General features: G+C 40.1%; 2 protein-coding genes across 4 annotated transcripts in view; both read left to right on the top strand.

Annotated features, from left to right (window-relative positions):
• LOC148406950 (metabotropic glutamate receptor 1-like) overlaps positions 1–13,631 on the top strand; it is a 31,755-nt gene extending 18,124 nt beyond the window's left edge. For 2 of the 3 annotated variants that reach the window (XM_088402860.1, XM_088402862.1), the window contains exons 4-9: positions 178–413; positions 1,234–1,480; positions 2,854–3,022; positions 5,542–5,668; positions 6,712–7,648; positions 10,693–13,631. In XM_088402860.1, the coding sequence (XP_088258986.1) occupies positions 178–413; positions 1,234–1,480; positions 2,854–3,022; positions 5,542–5,668; positions 6,712–7,648; positions 10,693–11,281 (2,305 nt within the window). In that variant the 3' untranslated portion in view covers positions 11,282–13,631. The remainder of the gene's footprint in view (positions 1–177; positions 414–1,233; positions 1,481–2,853; positions 3,023–5,541; positions 5,669–6,711; positions 7,649–10,692) is intronic. The other variant, XM_088402863.1, reaches the window with a different exon arrangement.
• Positions 13,632–13,777: 146 nt separating this feature from the next.
• rab32a (RAB32a, member RAS oncogene family) lies at positions 13,778–27,470 on the top strand. The gene is made up of 3 exons (XM_088402865.1): positions 13,778–14,563; positions 22,424–22,701; positions 26,365–27,470. The coding sequence occupies exons 1-3, from the start codon at positions 14,350–14,352 to the stop codon at positions 26,512–26,514; spliced, it is 642 nt and encodes a 213-aa protein (XP_088258991.1). The 5' UTR covers positions 13,778–14,349; the 3' UTR covers positions 26,515–27,470.
• Positions 27,471–27,505: the final 35 nt, after the last annotated feature.

Genomic DNA, 27,505 nt, shown 5'->3' with positions numbered 1-27,505 from the left:
AGATCATCCATCCATCTGTCCATCCATATGTCCATCCAGCAGCTGTCCTTAGTTGAAATTGGGCCGAAAGTGAGTTTATCATTTGTACCCACGCCGCCATCCATCTTTGTTTTTTTTTTTTTTAATTCAGTACCTTAACAAAGTACTAGCTCAGTGTCTTCCCGTGTCTGGATACAGCGACGGATGGGCCGACCGCGACGAGGTGGTGGAGGGCTACGAGCAGGAAGCCAAGGGAGGAATCACCATGAAGCTGCAGTCCGCCGTGGTCAAGACCTTCGACGATTATTACCTGAAGCTACGACTGGACACCAACACCAGGAATCCCTGGTTCGCTGAATTCTGGCAATACCGCTTCCAGTGCCGTCTGCCCGGCCATTCTCAAGAGAATAAGAACTACAAGAAAGTCTGCTCCGGTGAGCGAAAGCCATTGGCGATTTTTATTTTTCTTGTAAAGAACCCTCCAAAATTCCACTGATTAGCTGTAGTAATTTTAGATGATAAGAAGAGTGCTACTGCTAGTTGACAACTCTTTGTGCAGTCACAATTGAATTTGGTGAGAGGTGTGTCCAGCTCCCAATAGGGCAGTACCTTCAATATTAGCATCGAGAAATTAGATTAAAAAAATGGCAACATGGTATGTTTGGAGTAGTAGGGAATAAATGATTGTTCCAAAAAAATGTCACTTCAGGTTGACTCGTTTGACGAATGTAGTAGTTTAAAGTGCAAAAATAGATAGAAAAACAAAGCTAATTTCTGTTTTTTTTCTCCTTCATTATTCCTTCTCTTTGCCCTCAAAAGGTGATCATGGTAAATTTTGTTATTGTTTAACAATAGTCACAAATTATTGAACCACGCCGATTGACTTTAAAGATTCTCCTCTACTTCCCCATTTCATTTTTTTTAGACCTTCAAGGTGGTAAGTAAAGTATTGTACACACTTGTGGTCATCAGAGGCGCACACTGCACTTTGTAAACACTTGATATGTCAAGTTGCGACACCAAACACACCGTTGGATCACTGTAGCCAATGAGATTGCACCTTTTGTTTTCCAATAACGTGCATGCTGACCTAAAGGAGAACCACTTTTTTTTTGCATTTTTTTTTTTCGACCTTTTCTTGTAAATTACAAATCTACCACTTTGGATGCATGCACCACTGTCACACATTTCCGGTTTTAACAAAGAAAAACGTCTCAACCGATGCTCCGTCTTGTTTTTTTGTCCCCCGAACAGGAAACGAGGGCCTGCATGAAAATTACGTTCAGGACAGCAAAATGGGCTTCGTCATCAACGCCATCTACGCTATGGCGCACGGTCTCCACGACATGCACAGTGAGCTGTGCCCGGGTCAGACGGGTCTTTGCGAGGCCATGGACCCCATCGACGGCAGCAAGCTTCTTGACTACCTGCTCAAGACGTCCTTCAGAGGTGTCTCCGGCGAGGACATTTATTTTGACCAAAATGGAGACACTCCTGGACGGTAAGGAGTCAGAGCAGAAGGAAAAAGCCGAAGAAGATTTTTAGATGATATAGAGTATGTGCAGTTAAACAATGTAAAATCAAGAGAGTTGAAGTTAACTCACGGCGTTCCTCAAGGCTCTGTGCTTGGTCCTAGACTATTTATACTGTAACAATGGTATTTATTGTGTTTCCACGGTTCTTAAAGTATTATTTGCAAAAGAAAACTTTGTATTGCTCTGGAGAAAACCTCAGGTAGCTTTTGAGGACTGTGGAAAAAGAATTTAAATTTAAAGTCAAATCAAAATGACTGTTAATTCAGTTGAAACAGAAGAAATGACACAAATACAGTAAATTTCTTAAAGTTGTAATGAAAATTTAGGATGGAAATCACATATAGAAACATACTGAAAGAAATATATCTAAAATTATAGGTGTCAAGATTCAATAATTTTATTGTCATATGCATAGTACTACCACACAATGAAATCCTTGTTCTGTTCACTTCCTGAGCAGATGACATTCCGTAACCGAGCGAATAATAAAGTAGGCAATAACAAAAAAACAGTAATAGAGCAATAAGGGCAGTAATAATGAACCTGTATCTTGTTTAGAAAAAGAATGTCCTTAATAATCAATCATAGTATGCATCATATTCATCCTGGATACTGCAATACTTGACATACTTTGTGGATATGAGGTAGTGCTCACAAAACAAACACTCAGTCAATACCACAAGTTTTTAACCGTTTCAATTATACAGAACCAACTAATCAATTGTTTATCAATTAAACGCTCTTAAATTGCGCAATTTAGTTGAAATTAAAACAGCACAATTAATGTACAAAGCCTGCAATAATCCATCTTGCCTAAATGTTGCCCAAAAGTGCTAAATTAGGGAGGGTAATTAAATAAATAATAATCGAAGACAAGAATAAACATAAAGCAGATTTTTTTTTCATGCTCATGTATTTTAATTTGGGGTTTCTGCTGGTGTGAACACACAATTCGGTGTGTGCCATTTGGGATTTTAGCAAATTAGGCCCTTGGTGGTTCTCTGTGTTTATTGCACTCATATAGAAAATATTGAGCTAGGAAGGGTGTAATTCATTTAGACCAGAACGGATTCACAGAAGGGGGCCGCTTTCATCTGTCTTCAGCCGAGCGGACAGCGTTTGACAGTCAAAAAGCTCCGGCGTGTCATTCCTTTGTCAGCTGAAGGTTAGGCGGTTAGCCGGCGAAATGAGCCCGCATCACGCGCTAGCGTGACTTGTTGCCGTGACGCCGGGCCCGCTTTTTAAGTGGCTTCAGATAAGAAAAGCGGGATGGAATTGTTATCAATAAATTAGCTGTCTGTCAGAGACTCCCGCCAAGCCGCCATTGTCGCCGTTTCAGGTACGACATTATGAATCTGCAGAACGTGGAGGACGGCCGCTACGATTATATTAACGTGGGCTCCTGGCACGAGGGCATCCTGAGCATCGATGACAACAAGCTGTGGATGAACAGCAGTGACATGGTGCGCTCAGTCTGCAGTGACCCCTGTTCCAAAGGACAAATCAAGGTATGTTTTACTTTTTTTTAACTTTGCAACAAGCCTGATTAAAGCAAAATGTCAAGGGAAAAAAAAAATCAATAGTCATTAGTGCTAGTAAATTGTTTGAAACTAAATAAGAGTGTTTTTGAGCTAACAGGCCAGGAGTTGGTTACTCATTCTGCTGTAACACTTTTTCTTTTTTTGGGGAGGAATAAAATTGCCCTTCAGGAGTAGTACTCTATTTACTGAAAGACTTATTTGTTTTTAAGACATTAAACAAAGAAAACTGTGAGCCAAGTATGGTAGACTGCTACAGGAGAGCTAGCAGCAAACAAGCTAGCTAGATAGCCTGCTATGTGTTTATGTGTTATTGTTAGCTATACAAAATGGATGGATGCTAGCTTGAAGATACAGTGTATGGGTTTTAGTGGCATCTAATACTGAACCAAGGTATTCGAGCAAGCTTACTTACTATGTCAGATATTTACGCAAATAGATTGTATAGAGAAGTTTTATACCTTTAAAAAAAATATTCAAAATGTTTTCATTTAACAGTGACAACATATAAACGCATAATATCACAAGTTTTTATCGTTAGGTTTTTATCATGTTCCACTTAATTTGCTCTTGATTTGAAAACAAAAATGTGCTGTTGCTTTCATGGCAACTAAAACTATTCAGATGCTTGTAGAAACCCTGTTAAAATCTCACACAACCTTTGAAGTGACTTCACATTGCGCCAGGGGTACATGTTCCTTCATTTGTCAAAATACAGCACAAGTGTACCTAAATGTAAATTTTAACACATTATTTTGGTACAGTTTTTAATATTTGTGTGCAATACATTTTCTGTTGGGAAATACCAAATTGTCCTTAGGTGTGATTGGGTGTGTGAATGGTTGATTGTCTCTGTGTGACACTGCCTGAAGCCAACTGGGATAGGCACCAGCAAGCCTGTGACTCTTGTGGGGATTAGTGGGTCTTAATAATGGATGGATATTTTAATTTGATCAAGAAAGACTTTTTTTTTCCTCTTTAAGTGCATAGTAAACTTTCAAATTTTTCTAGATTTACACTGGCTAAAAATGTTAGCATTGCCTTGAGCTTGAGGTTGGTACTTTATTAGTTAGATGGTCCTATCTAAAACATTTGAGAACCACAAGTGTAGACCACGACCAACTGCTATTTTTTTCCCTTGATGGGTGATAAATCTTTTTTTTATTGGAGGTGCAATTACACAAAGGGAGGATTATTAGACCAGCGTTTGAGGAAATATGGTAAAACCGATTGGCGATACCCCAAACTCCCAACAAATGTGCATGCTTGTACGCAATGTGTCATTGGACAAAGAGAAACAAGCAGAGTCACTTTAGCAGCCAAGGATGCATTGGATGATTCCCAAGAAGAACAAAAGCGATGACTCACTTGCCAAAACAAAAAAGGCCCTGCTCGTTCTAGCGGCGACAAAGGTGCCAATGGAAATAATACAAGCGTAGGATTATGTATGCTGGAAACTACGGAAGGGGGACCACTTCAATGTAGTCTTTGAACTTAAGCAGTTCTTGAGTGGATTGCACTTTGTCATTAGCATGGATGGTGTTTCCTGTCATGAATAGTATTAGCATTGACCCTTGAGTAGTGTTTTGTCCAATCGTTTGATCTTTACACCAAAGGGAAAGCATTGGAAAAAGACACTTGGAAGCTGAAATTTCACCAAGATGATGACAACATGTCATTAGCATGGATGGTGTTTCCTGTCATGAATAGTATTCGCATTAACCCTTGAGCAGTGTTTTGTCCAATCGTTTGATCTTTACACCAAAGGGAAAGCATTGGAAAAAGACACTTGGAAGCTGAAATTTCACCAAGATGATGACAACATGTCATTTGCTCATTTTGGGGTACTTTTCTCCCACATCATTCTTGCAATATTTTAGAAGTGGATTGCACACTCCTGGCGTGTGATAACTAAGTGGTCGCAGCATTTTAAACTTTGACATACTGTCACAATATGGGTGAAATTTCAGCTGCCAAGTGCCTTCTTCCATTGCTACAAAAAGGGTTATTCACTGCCAGCCAAGTTAAAATGGATATTTGACGTCAAAGGCCGTCATTGGCAGCGAATGAGTTTAAAATGCATCTGTATATATAAATGAAACATGTTCCCAGATATACACAGAGTGTGCCATCTCCAAAATTCAATTATCACTGTCATATCCAAAGAATCGTATTTATTTAAAGACCTGTTTTCTACCCAGTTTTGGGACCTGCCCTGATTTTTCCCTCATTTTGGGTCTGATTGTTTTGAGTCAAGCTTTACACTAAGTTGCCCTGAGGGAGGATGCATCCTCCCTTCACTTTGTATCCTGACCCACTTATCACCCTGCTTTGCATATCACAGCGCCGCTAACAGCTGGCGCGGGCGCCGAATGCAGAAAAAGCCGACGTCCTTGTCCTATAAACGGCGTGGCGACAATCGTCAACTTGATGAATTAGGACGGCGTGACGCGAGCCGGCCGCCGGCCTGTTTTTTTTTGCGTTCGCAGGTGATCAGGAAGGGCGAAGTGAGCTGCTGCTGGATCTGCACCACCTGTAAGGAGAATGAGATCGTCTTGGACGAGTTCACCTGCAAGGCTTGCGAACTGGGATGGTGGCCCGCTGATGACTTGGCAGGTGAGAGAAGCGAGCAAAATTATAACAGTAATCGTTTCTGTCATATGTTATTTATTTATTTATTTATTTTTCCTTCTAAGTGTGTGAGAGGTTTTTTTTTTTGTCTGATTCTAAGAGTCTTAGATTCTGTTTTTGTTTGTCAAATGTTTTTGGGTGAGTGTCTGATGTTTTTTGTGAGAGTTTTTTGGATCTGAGAGAGGGTTTTAGACTCCGGTGTTGTTGGCAGTGTGAGAGTTTTGGGGATGTTTTTGTGAGTGTCAAAGATATGTATTGAATTAGGATTAAATGTAGGATTAAATTGCGAATGTGAGAGGTTTTGTTGTGAGAGTATTTTATATGAGATTTTTGTTATCAGAATTTTTTTCAGGCATTTTTTGTTATTGCCATTTCTTTGGTATGAGGTATGTGGAGAATGTTGGAGAATGTGAGATGATTTGGGGCGAATGTGAGAGGTTTTGTTTTTTCTGCCAATTTTATTGTTTTGATAGTTTTCGTTTGTAGTTTGTTTATTTTTTTTAGTTAATGTGAGAGTTGTCTTAAAGAGAGAGATTTTTTGTTTTATACGTTTTTGGGTGCATTTGAAAGGCTTCTTTGTTTGTTAGAGTTTTTGGGGTGATTGTGATTAATTTTTTACAATCAGTTTTTGTGAGATTTTTTTATTTTCATGTGTTTTTCTATGAGGTTGTCTTGGTGCTGAGGAGAAGTTTTCTCAGAGTTTATTCGGGTAGATAAAAACTTTTTTTTTTTCTCGTCAGAGGTTGTTTTGTTGGTGTGTTTTTTTTTTAATGAGTGTAAGGGGGTAATAATTAAAGATTTGTTTTGTGCATGTAAGGATTCTTATATGGTGAAAGTGAGTTCTTTTTGTTTGTGATACTTTTTTGGGGAATGAGATTTAATTTTCCAGTCAGGGGTTATCTTTGCCATGTGAACCGTTATTAAGGTGTGAAGTTTTTTTTTTTTTTTTTTTTGGTGAACGCGAGAGAGGTAAATGAAGTTTATTTAGTTCCATCCGGAACCGTTTTAAACCCCGTTTTGCATTCCAGGCTGCCAGCCGCTGCCTCTGAAGTATCTGGACTGGGCGGACGTGGAATCAATGGTGGCGGTGGCCTTCTCCTGCGTGGGCATCCTCATCACCTCTTTCGTCACCTTCATCTTCATCCAGTACCGCGACACCCCCGTGGTCAAATCCTCGAGCCGAGAGCTGTGCTACATCATCCTGGCGGGCATCTTCCTGGGATACATCTGCCCCTTCACGCTGATCGCCAGGCCCAGCGTGCCCTCCTGCTACCTGCAGCGCCTCCTGGTGGGCCTGTCGTCGGCCATGTGCTACTCGGCCCTGGTGACCAAGACCAATCGCATCGCTCGCATCCTGGCCGGCAGCAAGAAGAAGATCTGCACCCGCAAGCCGCGCTTCATGAGCGCCTGGGCTCAGGTCATCATCGCCTTTATGCTCATTAGCGTCCAGCTCACCTTGGAGGTCACGCTCATCATCCTGGAGCCGCCCGAACCGGTCAAGTCCTACCCCAGCATCCGCGAGGTCTACCTCATCTGCAACACCAGCAACCTGGGCATGGTGGCGCCGCTGGGCTACAACGGCCTCCTCATCATGAGCTGCACCTACTACGCCTTCAAGACGCGCAACGTCCCGGCCAATTTCAACGAAGCCAAATACATCGCCTTCACCATGTATACCACCTGCATCATCTGGCTGGCCTTCGTGCCGATCTACTTCGGCTCCAACTACAAAATCATCACCACCTCCTTCTCCGTCAGCCTCAGCGTCACCGTGGCGCTGGGCTGCATGTTCACGCCCAAGATGTACATTATCATCGCCAAGCCCGAGAGGAACGTCCGAAGCGCCTTCACCACGTCTGACGTGGTGCGGATGCACGTCGGCGACGGCAAGTCGGCCGCCGCCTGCGGCACCAACAGCTTCCTCAACATGTTCCGCAGGAAGAAACCCGCATCCGGCAACGCCAAGTGAGTCCGCTTTTATCTTGTTGACTCTACTGCTTTTCTAATTCGTGTGGTGCCTTGAGATACAAGTGTACAAGAACTGCATTTTACAAAATGTGCGTGTCACTGCAACACAATTTAGCAATAAGGTGCTTCATGTTTCAATTCATTTGCCATTAATTAAAAAAAAAGTTTTTTTCAGGCATTATCGTCATTTACCGTAAATTTCAGACTATAAGCCACACCCGCACCTACAAAAATATAACAAAATCTATTTGTGTCATGTATACGCTGCAACAAACTATAAGATGCAGGTTGCAACATGACATATTTATGCAGATGGTACACGGACCTTTTCTTTTTTTTTAACATATTTGTTGTCATTTGAAACATTTATTTCAAACTGCCTGGATACAGCAACATCATGCAAACTATTTACCGTATTTTCTGCACTATATGACGCACCTAAAAGCCTTAATTTTTTTTTTTTAAAGCTGACGGTGCGCCTTATAATCCGGTGCGCCTTATATATAGAAAAAGATTTCAAATATGTCATTAATTGAGGATGCGTCTTATAATCCGGTGCGTCTTATAATGCGGAAAATAGTAGTTCTTTACCTTCTATTTGTTAATTTCTTTTAATAAAGAGTAACATGCAGTAGACCAAATTCAACTCATATCTCAAGGCGCTACTGTAATGATGAACACTCAAATGCTGCTGCACGTTGCATTTGTGCCTCCCAAAATGCATCACTTGAGTGTTCATGGATGATTTCACATGTGTACTGTATTTTTCGGTGTTGTACCATGCTAATCAAAATCCATACAAGGATTTCAAAAACCAAACCGGTCGATGCGACATTGATGCTGAGTCGGTTAAGCTGGATTTGAACTCTCTGTCTGACGTGTTTCAAGAATTTACACAAACATACAAATTGCGCACGTCAACTAGCCAATGATTTCGAAGTCTTAAGACTCACCTTTTTGAGATTCACAGCAGTGACACAAGGACAGTTTTGTGAAGTAAGGAATTGGGGCGCAGTTAAATGTTTTCATGTTGTCTCTCACCCCTGCTGCAGTACGTCGTCCTCTTAATAACCCCTTAAAATAAGCGGGCTGTCGGCAAACGTCCATGTGTCTCACTTCTCTGAGGGCTGCGCTGGTGACTCTCATAGCTAACGGCTACCAGCTTGTTATCTTGTGAGCTAGTGGAAGACATCGCCAGTTTGGTGGACGCAAATGGATCAACGCTGGGCATTGTGGCCTTTCTCACAACACTTAGCAACAAACTAAACTTCATCTTGGGTGTCAAGTAGCGGGCCACAAAATATCATCCTGCGGGCCACAAATGGCCCCTGGACGGCGGTTTTGAGACCAGAGGTGCCATATTGCGATGCAGCCCTACAAGAAGGAGACAGCACCCCCTGCTGCTTTCTTTTGACCACAAATGAAGCGCATATTTGACTTAGGGCAGCTTGAACACCTCTGACTAATCACACTAACCTCCCAGGCAGAGCTAGTCGACCGAATGCATTCATTTTAGCCGACTCATTAAGTCTGTGTATCATTGTGCTTTCCATTTTTAATCGGTGATTGGGGGTAAAAAAACAAAAAAACAGTCATTTTGCTTTGTCTACAAAATGACCGATTTTTCATATTTTAATTTAGGCTCGGAATATATCGGGTTGAAGTTTCAGAATGAACCTAAAATGAACTATTACGGAAGTGTGGAGCTACCTATGTGAAGTAAACATTTTTGACGGGTAAATTTGTGCAAATACCTTCAAACCAAATGTATTTAAACATGTTCTAATCAATGTTCAAATGTTCCTGCAAATACATCTGATCATATTTGTAGACCTAAGGCTAAAATCATAGTATTTTCTCCCATAATACCATAATTTGTTGACAAGCATACCGTGTAGCATTATGGGAAAAACATACTTTAGCATTGAGCTAACAAGTACATTCAAACATATTTTCAAATGTTTTCAGACTTATTTCCAAATGCTTTCGAACATATTTTCAAATGCGTATTAATGTACTTGCAAATACGTCCAAACATACTTTGAAGCTAAATGCTACAAACATAGCATTTGTTCCCATAATGCCATGGGGTGTTGACGAGCACACCCTGTAGCATTTAGTTTACAAATAAGTAAACACGTTTGAGCATAATTTCATTATTTACAAGTACCTGTACGTTTTTGATAATACATTCAAACATAATTTCAAATACGGTCAAATGTACTTGCAAATACATCCAAAAATACTTTAAAGCTAAATGCTACAAACATAGCATTTGTTGCCATCATGCCACAAGGTGTTAATGGGAATAACCCGTAGCATTGAGCTTACAAGTAAGTAAATATTTGGAATTGCAGTTTTCAAATATCTTTGAGCGTATTTTCAGTATTTGCAAGTACAGTACGTTCAAACATATTTTTCCCATAATGCCAAGGGGTGTTGACAAGCATACCTCAAAGCGTTTAGCTTACAAGTAAGGAAATCTGCGATTGCCATTTTCAAATGTGTTTGGGTGTAATTTCAGTATTTGCGAGTACGTTCAAACATATTTGATATCTGTTCAAACAAATTTGAAAATGTCCTCAAACTTATTTTCAAGGAAGTATGTTTGAAAACATATTTTTGAACATATTTTCATGAAGTACAAGAATGTATTTGAAAATTTATATCCCTTCAAACAAGTTTGCCAGTCTAAAATGTTTACGCCATGTCGGCAGCTATAAACTTCTTTTATAAACTTTTCCCAGCTTCAATCGATTTGTTTTAGGCAGATAAAAACGAATATAAGCAAAAATGAATCAATCTACTTTTCACTTGTTGATTTTTGTTTTCCCCTTTTGAAAATGGAGAGACACAAAACCGATATCATGAGCGCAGAAGTGGAGCGAGGCAACGGGGAGCTCATAATGCTGCGCGCCGCACATTATGAATCATCCGAGCTCCTAAATGTCAGCCATGTTGTCTTGTTGCTTTTCCGGAGCGAGCGGCCGCCTTGTTTCCCTCCCCCGAGATGGTAACTTGAGTCTTTGTCTCGTTCGTAGTTCTAACGGCAAGTCTGTGTCATGGTCTGAATCAGGTGCAAGACACCCTCCGAGCGGGGGCAATGTGTGGCACAGACTGTCTGTGCATGTGAGGAAACAGGAAGCCGGCCTGAATCAGACGGCGGTCATCAGGCCCCTAACTAACACCCCCGACCCCCGCAGTTGTCAGCCCCCCGCCGCCACCGCCGCCCGCGACCTTGGCACAGACCCCCGCCCGCCCCCGCAAGAGCCGCCGCCCCCGTCGTCCGCGGGCCCCTTAGTGGAAACGCACCGCTCGCACGCCCCCTCCGGCGAGCCGCCCGTCTTCTCCGAGCCCCCTTTGTCGGCGCCCCTCGAAGAGGGGGCGCCCCCGGATGAGCAGCTGGAACTTTTGCACGATTACATGTATGATGCCAAGGAGGAGGGGGCGGAGGGGCGCAGACTGGGCCTGGAGGACACCCCGGCCCTGTCCCCGCCGTCCCCCTTCAGGGACTCGGTTTGTTCGGAGGATTCCCCGCCGGGGTCTCCCTCCATGGAATTTATCCTGGGGGGTTCCCACTACACCGCCCAAGCCCTCCGAGACTTTGCGCACAGCTCCTCGACACTGTGAGAGCGAAAAAAAAACAAAACAAAAAAGGTGCACAACATTTTACGAGCTTTGATTACTCTTCTTTGTTTCTTGATGCCGCCATTTTGCTTGCTTGTGTTTGTCGTTAGACGTACATTGGAGACGCGTGGAAGAACATGGCTGTGTTCGGAATCTCTCCCCTTTCACTTGGAAGTGCCATCATGGATTTATTTATTTTATTTTTTACATTTACAAATACTTGTTTAGTGGGCAAAATAGTCTTTTTTTTCACTCATTCTGGACAATCACGGTTTTAACTGATTTTAATCAAACTAATAAACTCCACAAATTATTTTTAAGGTTTTATTCACTCCGAAATTTTGTGCAAAATGTTTAGAAAACCAAGAAGTATAAATAAGTTAAATGGCTATTCAAAGCTTGTGCATAACCTGCTTAAATCTTTCATTTTCTCTGCCCATTCCAAAAAAAAAAGACTAGTTAATCAAACTAATGACCCCCCCCCCAAAATATTTAAAGGTGTTATTTATTCCAAAATAAATCCTAAATACAAATGAATTCAGTTTTTACAAAGTAGAATTGAAATTGGACCTCAAACTACTAAATCATTCATTGCCGGCTACGTATTAACTCGTTCTTTGGTAATACAACCCTTGACTACCATCCACGAGTTAAATTGTTGAATTCGTACACTGCAGTTGACAAACAGCAATATCAAAAACATAAAATTGTGATTGAGTTCAGGGAAAATGATTTGTGCTACAAAGTCAAATATAACTGAACTGTCGTTTGTCGGTTATTTGTTTGCATACCACAAGAGGGAGCCCACTTCCCATAGACTTTGAGTATCGCTAAAGTGATCAGGGAGTTACCAATGAGTGATTCCCAACACAGCCCATGTCTGAAGGGCTGTCAGCAAACAACAACAACAGTGCCAAATCTCTTCATCTTGTCATGCCAAATTCCATAAGGTACTTTGCAAAGGTATTGGGACACCTCCCTAAAATTCAAGTAGGACATTTATTTATTCTATTTTGCACCTAACCCTTGTGTGATATTTTGGCCAATCCCCTGATCTTTACATCAAAGGCTTTTTACATCATAGGTAAGGTTTTGAAAGCAGATGCCAGGGAGCTGAAATTTCACCCAGATGGTGACATCACGTCAAAGTTCGAAAGTTATACGTTTAATTAGCACTCCTGCTATCACTTGGGTTTAATACAGCGAGTAGAATTTGGAAGAATTTGTCCAAAAAATGGACAGAATTCGAGTGGAGTCAAAATGACTATTTGTTGAAATGGGGTCCCGACTAGATTGTGGTAAAATTGCTGAAACATTATCCCAATTTGGTGGTGGCCTCAGACTTTTGCATCGTACTGTAGATAAAACAAAAAACATTGCTAACAAAAAAATCCTATACGGTACAAAAAAACAAAAGAAAAACAGCACAAGACAGTCCAGATATGCACTTTTTTTTGCCTTTTTTTTATGTTTCATTTTAGGTATCATAGTTTACCTCATTTTAATATACAGAGACATTTTTTTTTTCTTAAAAGTGCAGTAAGCTGCTTATTTCTCTGCATCTCGCAAGTGTGACTGGCATCAACACAACCACTAGCCTCTGTAGGTGGACATAAGACGTGCCAACGAAGGTTGCTAGAACACTTCACAGGACGTAATTCTGCTTTCGACACGTGGCTACTTTTTTTTTTTTTCTTTTCCGCTGTGTCGTCGCAATGCAAAAAAAAAAAAAAAAAAATCCACACAGTACTCGTATTTGTAATACTGTTACGCCATCTCTTGGTTTTTCACACAGGTGGTATGTTTGTAATACAGATACATGTTTCTATATTTAGAATGTTCACGGTCTTTACGGAAAAGAAATCTGAATTTTTATTAAGCTTACTTGTATCTTTTCAGTAAGAGTACCCGCAATGGCTAGTTGCTTCTTGTTATGACATATTGACTTCCACCTTAAGTTTCTTCTACTTTTATCAATAAGAATGCGCATAAAGTATAAGACTATACAGTACATGGTGACGGTGTATTGTATTTCCAAATATGTTTTCCAGTCTATGATAGTGATGGTTTTTATGTCTAAAAAGTATAAACAGGGTGTTGAGCAATTCTAGGAGGAGCCAGGCCTTCATGTTTTGGACACGTTGGATAAGGCTGTACAATAAAAAAAAAGGTTTCTATGGAAATGTTATTGGACAGTTTATTTAATATTTGCTGCATATATGCTTTGAGGGGTTGTTTTTCTTTCTCCTTACCAGAGGATTAACGAGAGGTATTCTTTTAACAACTTTACTCAAAAGTCTTTTTCAATTTTTTTTTTTAATTAGAATGTCTAAAAAATACATTCTGACTGATATTGTGTTGTTTTGTGGAATTTTTTTTTAAGCAGCAAAATCCATTTTGGTATCTGCGATCGGCTGCAAATGACATCACAGTTGTGACATTCACAAGCAGAGCCCTGATTGGTCATCTGCTGTGATGTCATTTTCAGTTGACAGCAAGTGGCAAAATGGACGCCATGGCAGAAAGTGACACATTTGATTGCACCATGGTTGTTGTGTTTTGGAAGGATTTTTATAATTTTTTATTATGTAAAATTTACTTTGTGCCAGACGATAAACAAATCATCACTATATTTGAGTCTAAGAACCCCAAAAAATGTGACTAATAATTGTATTAATTTATGTCTCGTTAGGAAAGTTGTAAATTTAATTAGTAAATGCATTTATATTATTTAAATTAATTAAAACTATACTATGCCGTGAAAACATCAAAGCTGACCGTTAATGTGTTTCTAAATGCTCATTTTTGACGTTTTGTGTTTACCAAACGAACAACACCGCATTGTTTTATAACACACACAAAAAGTTGCATGGCACTTCCGGGTCACGTGAGTCCCCCGCGGGAGGAGAGAAAAAAAAAGGCGGAGGAAATTGTCATTTCTGCTTTGTGGACCAGCCCGGTCCGTTCCAGCCCACTTTTCTTTTCCCCCTTCTCATGCGCGAGGTAGAACTCATGACACACTCACACACACTTCACTAAAAGTTGGGTCGAAGTGTAGTCGGTGGACGAGCATGGCCGGCGGTTCGGTGTCGGAGTGCAAGGAGTATTTGTTCAAGGTTCTGGTGATCGGGGAGCTCGGCGTGGGCAAGACGAGCATCATCAAGCGCTATGTGCACCAGCTCTTCTCCCAGCACTACCGAGCCACAATCGGCGTGGATTTCGCCCTCAAGGTCCTCAACTGGGACAGCAAGACGCTCGTCCGACTGCAGCTCTGGGATATCGCAGGTAACACACAAGTAGGAAAATCCATTTAAAAATAAAAATAAAAAGGAATCTCTGGTTTTCGACAAATTTGGAAACTTTCCCACAGTGTGTTCTCGTAATTGTCAGTGGAATGTAGGTCACGTTGTTATTATTATCCACTCAAGCACAAGAGGCCGGTCCACCTTCATGGGGCCCTTACATATTTTTGATTGATTTCATTATCAGCGTTTTCGTCAACATGTTTTCGGTATTGGTCATTCAAAAATCAAATGACAATCAGGATACAAACAGGAAAAAAAATGATAATCCACCAATACCCTGAAATGCAGTCAAGAATCTAGAGAGCAGGTGTCAGAAAAAAGACGGCATGGTTTGAAAAAAAAAAAAAGCCTCACTATATTACATTGTCATGGAAACAACAACAACAAAAAAGTATCTTCCTTATAGTCATATAAAAAAAAAAAACGAAAAAAAAAAAACACCTTGCCATACATCACAGGTGTCAAACTCAAGGCTCGGGGGCCAAATACCAAACTTTCATGTTGTCTTCAACTTTTAAAATTTGCACCCATTTTTTTCCTTCCAATCTCTCTTTTGAACTGTTTTTACTAGCCTCTGATTTCAATTCTAGCTAAGTGTGTGACAAACACACTTCAAATCAATTTGATCTGCAGTCATTCCGGCTTTCTGACAAAACTATAACAACAATGTGGCCCGCGATAAAAATGAGTTTGACACCCCTGGCCGAGAGAAATCATCTGACATTACATAGGCAAGCATGTGAGCCGCCAGAAATGCTCCCGCTTTCAAGGGATGCGCCATGTTGCTTCAATCAAATAGCTAATCAATCAATTTGTCATACTAGACATGATTACAAATCATGCGGTTCTGCTTTTGACCCGCTAAATACATAATCAAATCATTTTCCATACAGCGCGGTATTGATTTCGAAAGCTGTTCCGCGAGAAACTTTTGCCTTGCAGTTTTTATTTGCACATTGCTGCTTTCCATTTGCACTGTAACCCGTCGCCATGGCAACTAATCTGCTAACATTCTCCAGCGCCGGGATAAACATAAGATATGAGACAAGGGTTAAAAAAAAAACAAAAAAAACTGATAAACTCTTCTGTTAAGTTAGCATCTTTGAAGGCTAATGTTTGGTGGCCCCCGAAGTGCGAATCACAAACATAAACTATGCAAACAAAGAGATAATACCAAAAAAAAAGATGAAATGCTAAATAAAACATCACTTTTATCTTTTGTAATGTGATTTAGTTTTTTTTTGTTTACTACAAAGCTTTGTTTGTGAGTCCTGATTTGATTTTTTTTTTTCTTTTGTAATATTTTTTTGTTTTCTTCTAATTTTATTTAACCTGCTTTTTGTTTGTGTTTTTTTTTTATCTTTTGTAGCATGATTTTTTTTTTGTAATATTGTGTGGTAGTTTTCTGTTTGTTTTTTATTCCTACTTTATAGTTGTGTCCTGTCTTTTGTAACACATTTTTGTTTTTGTTCATTCTAATTTTCTTTTGCCTTTTTTTGTTTAAGATCTTATGTAATGGGATTTTGTTTTTGTTTACAATTTTTCTTAATTTGTGATTCCTGTTTTGCAGTGTATAACATTTGAGTTATTTTTGTTTCCTTCCAATTTTCTTTTGCCACTTTTTTCTTTGTGATTTTTTAAAAAATTTTGCCATTGTGTTTTGTCTTGTCATTCGTGTGAGTTATTATTATTATTTTTTTAATTGTTCCTTTTTTTTAGAGTCGACTGTATAGCGTCATTTCATGATGACGCACAAAGATAGCTTCTGTTTATCATGAGACCTTATCATTTTTCCTTTTATCTCTTATCTTGAATGAATTGAGTGGGGAAAACCATGATAAAGACAACTGATCTCGAGGAATGCGTTGCGGGAGGTTAGCCAGTGTAAAGTGTTGGTTTGATGGTTAGCAGAACTGATTTCGTACAAATCGTGTTAAGTGTAAGGAGCTTGTGAAGTGAAGAAACTCAGAATGGGAGATTTCAAGTCAGTAGAATCTTTCAGTTGTGCTACTTTTCTGTTCTTTTTTAATGACTACAACAATGGCCCCAAAGTGAGACTCAAATAAGCAGGAAGGTGCCGTAAAGGAGAATAAATTCAAGGTTTGCACATGATGCAATATGTCATTAAGTCCCGTTTTCTGGCTATTTAAGGAGAGGAGGTATTAACATCCACGTTCATCGTTACTGGTCATCACGCGTTGGAAGGAATGATAGTAATCATCTTGAGGCCTCAAAATGTCAAGCCCCTTTTATCCCTCAATTGATACTCTGGCTTGAATAGAATTGCTATTAGCTAGGTCAAAGGAGACGTAATAGTGCACCTGTAAGACTCCATTCAAAGACATGTGTCATACTTTGTCTCCATCACAAAGCACAGCCAGGAAATGTTAACCTTCTTGGTCTGCCTTTCATGCTAAAAGGTGTCTTTAACATTTATGTAATTTAGGGATGGGAAAATGAAGCATATGTGGTATTTCTTTAAGCCCTGATCCAAATCAGGTTTTGTGATGTTTTGTGAGGAAAAGAATAAAAAAAAAAGCTTGTCAAAACATGACAACTTTCAATATGCCATGCTGCCGTCCCTTCAAAATGCTTGCAAACGGGAGTTCAAAAGGTACACCCTATAGGTGTCAAATTTAGCCCATGTCGGTCTCATTTACTGCCATTCAAAATTGGAAATATCATCAATCTTTGACAAATCTAAAAACCTGATGTTTTGTCATGCATTTCCCCCGATTTTTCCATCAGTCATTTCAACGGTAACTCGTGAACAGGACGCAGTAGACATTTTTGTGTTCCAAAGTCATAATACTGTAATTGCATTGACATTTGCGCGAAAGCAACTTTGAAGACTAACGTTAGCATTGACACTCATGCCGATACAACTTTTTGTTAGTTTGGACAGCATGCTAATTGCGCTAACGGAGCACTAAATTTTAACATTGACCCAAAAGTTACAGCTCAACACAACATGCGCGGCATCCCTGCTGGTCTCCCCAGAACCTAGCTCTGAAGTAGGCGATCCATGGTTGCCATGGAAATGACAGATGACCGGCATCAATAATTAAAAGTGTTTATTTTAAGACCAAATCATGACTTTTTGTAGCTTGAAATCCAGTCCCTAGTCTTCAGTTCTACCTTCATCTCGTCTGAAACGTAGTGTGTACACTGAGTTATCGCTGGAATTTCACACATAACGTCAGGTCAGGTCAACTGAAAGTATGCATGGAGCAAGAGCACGTTAGCTGTTAGCGGGTCGTTGCTCAAGGCTCTGCTAATCTGTAAGATCACATTGTGGTCATGTGCCCTCAACTACCTCCATGACTACAACATTTATTATTGTTAGCGCTATATTTTTGGAAGTTTGCCATTTATGTACATTTCATACATACAGTATACATATATCTCCTTTCAATGTTTTTCTTTCATTAACATCTCTATAAAGATCAATATGGTAGAAAAGTGACGTCCATCGTGGGCTCAGAGTTAGCCTGACATCTGTTACGGAAACAAGGAGGTTCCACAAGCTTCTGCCCATCATAGGCAATCCGGTGCATCAACAGTACTGCACCATCTCCAGGCACAGGGTGCAGCTTCGGTGACAGGCTGCTGTCATTGCCCTTCTCCTTTGACAGACTGAGGAAATCGTTCCCCCCGCATGCCATGCTACGCTTTTTAATTCCATCCGAGGAGGGAAATGCTAATATTACGTTGCCTCAAGTCCCTACTGTACTGTCAACATTAGCTGTCAGCATTCCAGGCAACACAGCATGTCTTATGTGTTATTCCAAAGAAATTTTGACTTTTATTTTTTATATGTAAAATAGAAATGGATAGATATGTTGTCTATCTGTCATCATTTTATGCGTCTCGTTGGCTTGAATTTTCTGGCTAAAAAACAAAATGATCAAACAATCATAGTATCAAATAATCATGTCAAATAACCCATTGAGAACAGTTGTGTTAAATATTTGTTATTGTCAAATGTTTTCTTTGTTGTGGTGATTTATTGTGTGTATGTAGGGTGGCAGCACACACAGGTGCACATCGTCACTGTAAGGTTCAAACAAGCTAGAACATTGAATACATCACAAACAGGAGGAAGACAACAAGGTTTTCTTTCCTGCAAGGAGAGCGGACTTACTAACTCGCTAGCTCGCCATCTTTTTGTCCAACCAGCTAGCTAGCTAGCTTGCTAATTACTGTAATAGCAGGTATTATTGTAAAGTCAATGTGACTTTATATAATAAATCAGACTTCAAAAAGCAAAATCCGAATGGCAAAAACGCTAGGTTTTTTTTTAGTCAATATTTCTGGGGAGTGTAATTCATGTGAGTTTGTGAAATTTAATTAAAGCTTCTCTGCTGTTCTGTATTCTGTATTTGTATTCTGTATTTGTTTTCAATGTGTTTTTGTACATATGTATCGTTAAGGTGAAAGTGATAGTATTGATAAGAGCTGGATTAAGTTAGTCTTGCTCGAACGGGAGGTCCAGGTGACTGGATTCATCTATGGTGGGATCCGTGAGATGTACTACAGCATTACTACTGCTGCTGCTGCTGCTGTTGCTATATGGCCGCGTCTGGCTTTGACAGTTTCCATGGCAACATGCACACCCACTCAATGGCAACAAGTACCAGTGTAGAGGAACTATGGATAATGATAACATCGTCTCGCTATCTCCCACGCACAAAAAATAACATCACTCCCCGTTAGTATTAATGATGTTGGCGACATGTGACCAGCTGTATATGTGTCATTTTCCGTCTAATGTAGTGTGTGCGCTGTGCTGACATGCTCACACTGTCTGTATCTGTGCTAATTACGTTAGGGGCATATGACACTTGTTAGCGCGTTTAGCTGATCGAACTTTGTTTATTCAGTACAACAATGCGCTAACTGTTTGAATGCAGACCTCCACCACAGTTCGACTGTTAAAACTTTTAAAAAGAATGTTTTTATCTGAACGGTGGAATAGTGGCCGACAGGCTACTTCCTGATTCACAAGCTTACTAACAAATTGACTGACCAACTGATTTGCTACCTAGATAACTGAGTTGATAGCTAGCTAGTTGGACAGACAGACAGTTTTATTGACTGTTAAAACTTTTTAAAGAATGTGTGTATCTGAATTGTGGCATAATAGCTAACAGGCTACTTCCTGATTCACAAACGAACTAACAAATTGAATAGCTAGCCAGCCAGCAAGCTAGCTAGCTTGTTAGACAGACAGACAGACATTTACGATCTCTCGCTAGCCAATTCACAAACTCAGTTGATACTTTAACTAACTAACTAACTAATTCAGCTTGGCGATAGTGAGCCAGATAGCTTTGTAACGAATTATCTAGATAGATAAGATAGATACCCAAGTAACTGTATAGCTAGCTAACAATAGCTTGACTTAAGCAACAGAAAATAGCTTTCAAACGAAGTTACTAGGCAGATAGCTCAATCTGACACATCAGTTTACAAAGTAGCTAGCTAGATTGATTTCCATATAACCAACGACAAACTAGCAACATTTTGGGGGGACTGGATTGGAACTTCATTGAATATCAATTAGTTTTATGGGGGAAAATGTATTTTGGCTATAAGTAAATATAGTAAAGTCAAAAACAAAGTCAAGAGCTTGGTCGCAGTGCTACAGAAGGCTTTGAGTCAAGATACCACTGCGCATGTCAAAATATCAGCAACACATTTTATTTGAATAAAACCTTGATTGTGGGCGCACATTACAAGAGAGCATGCTTCATGTCCTTTGTTGTGATAAAACGTTTGTGACTGGTGCTGTGTCAATACATCCCGTAAGTCATTAGCCCGTGCGGCTAGCACTCGTGCGTGTACGCCACCGCGTCGATATAATCGCTCGATGCGAGTCTTCAGAGACGTTCTCTGGAGGAGGAATGTCCGACTGCCTGACAGCCTCGCTCTGATATTGATTGAGCGTTAACGACTGCATGTGTCACAAAATCAAAGCGGGCCTCCATCGCGGTTACTCATTTTTAGTTACTGCTGGTTTTATGTTTTCTTCAAAAAATTAAACAGATTTTTCCAAGCGAATTGTTTTTTTTTTTTTTTAGTTTCAGCAGCGGTGAGCTTTGCATTTGGACTTAAGGTACTTGACTAAAACTCCTGCCAAATTCCATCACTCACATCGCTAGTTATAGAAATCCTCAGTATTATACAAAAAAAAATAACACAAATTATCTGTAGCATTTCAGCATATTGTTGTTTTAATGAAAAATTGAGCCTTGAACTTTTTTGCTTCATGAGATACGGAAATGGTATCCATCAGTGGTTTACGCCACTGTGCCGAGTCTCCTGTGCATTCACCTGAGGTTACACGGGCTAAAATTAGCTCGCCAATTATGAGCAATTAGCGTCAGGCCTTTAGGCCCCACAGTGGATTCTCTCCCAAACACCCTGCTCTGCGTCACACCACTTTATACACTCGCCGGCACGGCCGCTAAGTACCTGCATCCAAGTGGAAGTTGATGGCTTAGTCACTTCCATGACACAGAGTGTCAATTCAAGTTTTTGGAAAGTTAAAACACTTTCCAAGAGTATGCAAAATGAGGTGGATAAAACTTAAAGTAAAAAAAAAAAAACATATTTAAACTGTTGTTTTTTAGTTTCCCAAGTAGTCAGTACGAGTAGTAGTAGTAGTCAGTGCCAGTCAAAAGTTTTGGAAACACATCCTTCAAAGCACAATTTATTTATATGATACAGCATCTTCCACATCATATATCTGACTGAGGAAAAGTTTAAAACACAATTAAATTGTCCTTAACACATTGGGAGGTTGAGCGATAGAAGCTATTGAAATTTGATAATGCACATACATAAACTATAAGTCATTTCAGTTCATAACGCATCATCCACATCATTAAACTGACCACTATGAACAAAAGGTTATCGCAGTTTATAACTTAGTGTCTGAGCAATCGTTTGGAAACGCCTTCTAATTAATACGGTATCAAACAGCAAAGTGGTCAAGATATTAAAGCTATTCTCTTGAAAATCCACAGCTGTGGACTGAAACTCATTCCATGTCATAAAGCATCATCCACATCGCAAATCTGACAGAGGAAAAGCTGGGAAACACTTTCAAATTCAAAAAGTTTCAAACATGTCAGGGATTTAAGAGAGAGAATGAAGCTTGATAATGCACAACTGTAAACTAGAAGCCATTCCAGTTCTTAACTCATCATCCACATCATTAAGAAGAATAAGAAAAAGTTGGGAAACAACTATCTTGTGTGGTGTCAAGCAGATTAGGAGTAAGCATGTAACTCGTGAAAACACAGTGCTGTCAACTGAAAGTCATTGCAGATCATAAAACATCATCCACGTCGAAATGTTCCACCAAATTCGAAAATTCGGAAAACTCAAGCTACAACATCACTGCTGTAAACCGATAGTAAATCCAAGTCATAAAGTTTCAGCTACATCAAAGCTGAATGAGAAAATGTCAAGTTATCTGTGCAAAAGGTTCATACTTTGAAGTATCGAAATTTTAAAGCAGTCTCGTTGATGAACATGTTTTGTTTACCACATATATCAAAGAATTCCAAGGTAGGGCCTACCATGACCGATGACCATGTAGCAGACCTTTTAGCCACCTCATTTGCTTGTGCTAATTCCATTGTGATGTATCGCCTCAGATGTTCTCACAGACAGCCTTTATAGAGAGAAACCGCTTATTATGACGGCAGATTACTTTTCCGCACGGATTAGGCCCCCGGCACACGAAGAAAAGTGGGTCACCATTTTTCGGCTGAGCGAGGAAGCGTATGACTGGAGTTCCTCAACATTCCTCCGAATTCCCATTTCGCAGGTCAGGAACGCTTCGGGAACATGACGCGGGTGTACTACAAGGAAGCGGTCGGGGCCTTCGTGGTCTTCGACGTGACCCGGGGCTCCACGTTCGAGGCCGTGTCCAAGTGGAAGCAGGACTTGGACAGCAAGGTGAAGCTGGCCAACGGCGGCCCCATCCCCTCGGTACTGCTGGCCAACAAGTGCGACCAGAAAAAGGAGGGCTACAACAACAGCACGCTCATGGACAACTTCTGCAAGGAGACGGGATTCCTGGGATGGTTCGAGACCTCCGCCAAGGTGTGTCATCCGCGTTCCAGTTTCACGCCTTCTACTAAATGCAGTTAGGGCTGGTCAGGAAATCAAATTAATTCGATTAATAGTCAACTTTTTTCCTGCATTTTTTAACGGTAAAAATTTGATATTTTGTTGAGAGTTAAATATTTTAATACCAGCCATTTTTAGTTACTTTGATAGCTTAACACTTGAGAGATTGAATGCCAGGACTCTTAAAAAAAAGCAAAAGAAACAAACAAAAAAACCAAAATGTAAAATTACGTCTTTGGGATTGAATGAGTCAATGTGATGACTAAATTTTTCGCATACTATCAATACTTTTAAAAGCACATTTTCTTTTCCACTTGTAATGAAGGCTTACGTAACGATCAATCAATCATGGCTCAGTTTTTGTGCATCACATGACCAACAGGTGAACCATGATTGGTTCTTAACCTTGAGCACAGACAATGTCATTTTCAGTCAACAGCAAGTAGAAGATTTTGTTTTTAATAGTACATGTTTTAATCATTTAGTAAGATTCTAATTTTGTTATCAAATAAGAAAGAATAAGAACTTTTTACTTCTAAAAATGATTATAAATCGACTAACGTTTTAAGCAGTTATAGACAAGCAATAAATGATGAGTTCACATTAAAACTAGTTTGAAATCAGTGTTCATAATTTTTGTTGGATTTTTTTCTGCAGCATTTTATATATACATATATATAAATCCAACCTTAGTAAATGATTCTTGGGTTTATTTCTTCCATTCAAATCAATTAAAATCTAATCGTCCAGAATTATCAAAGAAAATCGAGAACTTTGAGATGTAATCGCCATCTGGGTGAAATTTCAGCTCCCTCAGCTGTCTTGTCAGTGCTTTCCATGTACATCTCTGCGTCCCAATACTTTTGCCGCTTTGCTGTAACTACGTAGTCGTTAAAATGCCGATTTGACTTCCCCTCTTGGGAAAGGCAAGTTCTCTGGCAGAAGAAGCCGAGCCCGCTTCCTCTTTCCGTATGTTGCAACCGCGCCTTTACGAAACTCAAGTACATTTTCAAAAATACTTCAAGATGCTATCACATGACGGCGATTGAGGGACGCCGCCCAGCTAATAGGGTCATAGGTCATCTGAAAGATTGTATGCTGTTGATTTTTTTTCTTTAATTATATATAATGAGGATTCTGCTTGTATTGTCCGTTTGAATGTTTTTCTCTTCACATGTGGACACAATTAGTTGTTGGAAGCTTTTTTCGCAGCTTTTTTTTTTCCCCTTTTGCAACTGTGGCACGCCACAATGTTTTTTTCTCAACTTTTGTTAGCCTCGGTGTTGTTCAGCTCTCGACTGAGAGTTTCATTATACTGTAGATGCTCTTTATAGGACATTAGTGAACCCACGCATATAATGGCGGCATTGTTGTTGTGAAATATTCTTTAGCTACAGTATATGACAAGTGAAGTTTACTTTTCTTGGAAAGAGAATGCTCGAAAGCGCATTTGTTTTCTGGGCCTTCCGTGGCAGCTTACCCAATTCAATTCGGCTCTAAATATTATCGTGTGACTATTATCCAATTGATCAAATTAATATTGATTATAAATTTTAAGACAGTTTCATTTGTCCATCCAGGGTGGTGAGCACATTTGCCTCACATGAGGAGGCCGCGGGTTCAATTCCGGCTCCTCGTCAATTCCTGCTTCCTGTTTGATGTTTGCATGTTCACCCCGTGCCCGTGCATGGAGGTGAGATGAGGACTTTGGGGCTGGGAGCTGCAGCATTGCTTAAAATGATTAATTATTATTATTATAACTTTCATGTTTTACATAAAATACATAACGTTCAATTTTATACAACAAACATCTTGTTTTTTTTTGTCTTTCGAACTTGATTTGGTCGGATCAGCCAATCAGAGAACAGACAAGTCCTGATGTCATAATGGTTGAGCTCATTGGCTGTTGAAGGGTGCATCGGAAGTTTCATTGGCTATAGAAAGAATTATATTCTGCTCCTAATAGGACGGGCCAGATAAGGTTGGCATAACAACAGATGGAAGCTGAAATCTGATTGGGGAAAAAAAAACAAAACAATAGACACACACATACTGAAAGTACTGCGGCCAGATGCAAGAAAATGAAGACAATGTGGAACAAATATTCTAAGAATGTTAAAAAAAAAAAAGGCTCAGCGCAAGACAGTTGTTTTACTCTGTTGAGCGTCTCGCCACTTTCTCGTCTTGTATACACCCCCACGCAGCCTTAACTCGCCGTCATGTGAACGGCGGCGGGTTGTCGTGGGCGTTCGTCTTTGTGCGTGACACGGCGACCAATCGCTTGCGTCGGAACGCCGCTACGTTCGTCCGCTGCTTGTCATGAGGGGAAGTGAGCAAGCCATTTCAGTCAGGAGGTTGCTCTCTGCTTCTCCCGTGCAAAAAAAAAAAAAAAAAATGTCGATCATATGACTACTGCAGTCACATGCTTCGCATTGATCACGACTGTGAGCTTTGAACAGCAGATTGGACTCCAGTCACAAGTTTTCATTCATAAACAATGATTGACTTGTCTTCGTGAACTATCTTTTTTTTTTTTTGAAAGATGCACGGTGCTATAAAGGGGCAGGGAAAAGGCCATTAATATTCATTACCTCTTCAACCTACAGTGTGACAGCTTCTGGCTCCAGTGTGAAGGACAAAAAAAAAAATGTCTGTTTTCACTTTGTCTCAGTTGGCCTCAGGCTGCCTGAGAAAATCATTTGCCAGCTGTTGCCCAAACAACGCTTCGTGCAAAGATGTGTGTGTGTGTGTGTGTGTGTGTGTGTGTGTGTGTGTGTGTGTGTGCAGTGGACTAACAGTGCAATACGGTTGCCTGGGCCGTGAGGGCTTTCCTTGACACATAATAAATTGTTCATATTTGTCAGCATGATATGGTCATTAGCGACCTCATCGGACACGATTGCGCAATCTTGTTTTCATTCAGGTAAATATCATCAACCCCTGTCTGCATAAGATGGCATATTTACATTTTTTGTCACTCTTCTATATGACCTTAAGATGACCCACTTGAAGACTTTTTAATCAGCCGTCTTCTATTTTTTTTAAGCAAATTTGAGATATCAGTGCCATATGGTGGCAGTGAACTCAATAAGACTCACTTCACAATAAGCAGAATTTAGAATGGTGTATGTATAGAGGTGCTATGATTCATCTATTTTAACCCCTGTGGGAAATTTTGACCCAAATCAGGCTTTTTGATGTTTTTGATGTGTGATATCAAAGGAAAAGCATCCAAAAAACACTAGGAGGCTAAATTTATTGCATAGGTTGCCAAAACATGCCACACTGCCCTCCCTTCTAAATGCTTGCAAATGGTAGGTCGAGAGGTACACCATATGGGTTTCAAATTTAGCCCATGTCAGGCTCATTTACTGCCATTCAAAATTGGAAATATTGTCAATTTTGTCATGCATTTCCCCCAATTTTAGCATTAATCCTTTCAACGGCAACTTGCGAATGGGGCGCGATAGCAGCCTTTGTGTTAACACTTCAAAACCATCGGGTGGCGCTAGCGGCCAATTTAGGACATTTGCAAGCCTTACATTTAAAGTTGCGGCCAAAACAAATCCAGAAAAATCCCTAGCTACGCCCCTGCACATAACAAAATCAACCACTGACGTTTCGCTCCTCCCGCAGGACAACGTCAACGTGGACGAGGCGGCCAAATTCCTGGTGGAGAACATCCTGGCCAATGACAAGGGCTTGCCGTACGAGGAGAGCAACGGAGACCGCATCAAACTGGACCAGGAGACTGTGGCGGCAGAGAGCAAGCCCGGCTGCTGCTAACATTCAATACAACCACACTAAAAGTCACACAGGTCCAGAAACACGCCCCTTTAAGTCCAAGCTAGGGCGGGAATGTTTTGGGAAAGCTCCAGGAGGACTGAGTCAGTTTTTTTTTGTTTTTTTTCTCTTGATAGTCGCTTTCCCTACAGCAAAGTCTCTATCAGCCACCTTCAAACCACTTTATTTGTTTAGTTGCCTGTTTATTCCATCACTAACAATCAATCCTAGCCCCTTAAATACTTGAAGTTAGCTTAGCGCTGGACTTTACCAGGGGACAGAGGCTGTGACTATTTTTTATTTATTTTTTTTTTTTTTAATTACCATTAAGTTAGACAACCTCCAGATCCTTCCTGCCTTTTACTTGCGTTTGTGTGAAACGCTCCACTTTTGAGTGTTTGCCTCTGTGTACGCAGAAGGGCTATAAAGCTTTTTTTTTTTTTTTTTTTTTTAGTATTTTAAATTGCACTCTTGCTGATGTCGCTCTGCATTCAATTTGACTACTGCGCCACACTTAGGCAGTAACAGTGTTCTTGTGCAGTTTGCACGGCTGTAAAAGTGATTTGTACAGCAGCTCTGACATATTTTGCTGTATTTTCTCACATAAACGCCTCTACAATTGAATAAATAAATGCCACAGGAGCGCTATTTGAGGAAATACAGATTTTTATGGTTTTTTTACTCCAACAATACTCATTGTTTTGAACACTCAAGGACAAAGTGGAGGGTTGGATACGAATATATCTGATTTGGAGTGAAAAAATAAAATAATGCATAGGGGCTCATGCCTTATTTCATGTTTGAGAGTAAAACAAAAAACATGTTCCTCTGTATGTTTTGCATAAAGAACTTTCAAGTTTACATGTGGTGAGGATAATAAACATTTTTATTGATGTATATTGACTGCTGGTATTGGTGAATGGTTCTCATGCTGTCTAGATTAAATTGTATTTATCGTGTGTTGTGCCTCAGTGTGGATTTGTTGGTTGTAATT

The sequence above is a fragment of the Hippichthys cyanospilos genome, chromosome 20, assembly GCF_059441005.1.
Source record: "Hippichthys cyanospilos isolate Australia breed blue-spotted pipefish chromosome 20, RoL_Hcya_1.0, whole genome shotgun sequence".
Taxonomy (NCBI): domain Eukaryota; kingdom Metazoa; phylum Chordata; class Actinopteri; order Syngnathiformes; family Syngnathidae; genus Hippichthys; species Hippichthys cyanospilos.
This window is presented reverse-complemented; position numbering and strand designations above follow the sequence as displayed.

Bases quoted from the DNA above. Each gene is read 5' to 3' on its own strand.
- rab32a (XM_088402865.1), top strand. From the start codon at position 14,350: ATGGCCGGCGGTTCGGTGTCGGAGTGCAAGGAGTATTTGTTCAAGGTT. The intron at 14,564-22,423 runs GTAACACACAAG...CCCATTTCGCAG, and splicing joins GCAGCTCTGGGATATCGCAG to GTCAGGAACGCTTCGGGAAC. The intron at 22,702-26,364 runs GTGTGTCATCCG...CTCCTCCCGCAG, and splicing joins GGTTCGAGACCTCCGCCAAG to GACAACGTCAACGTGGACGA.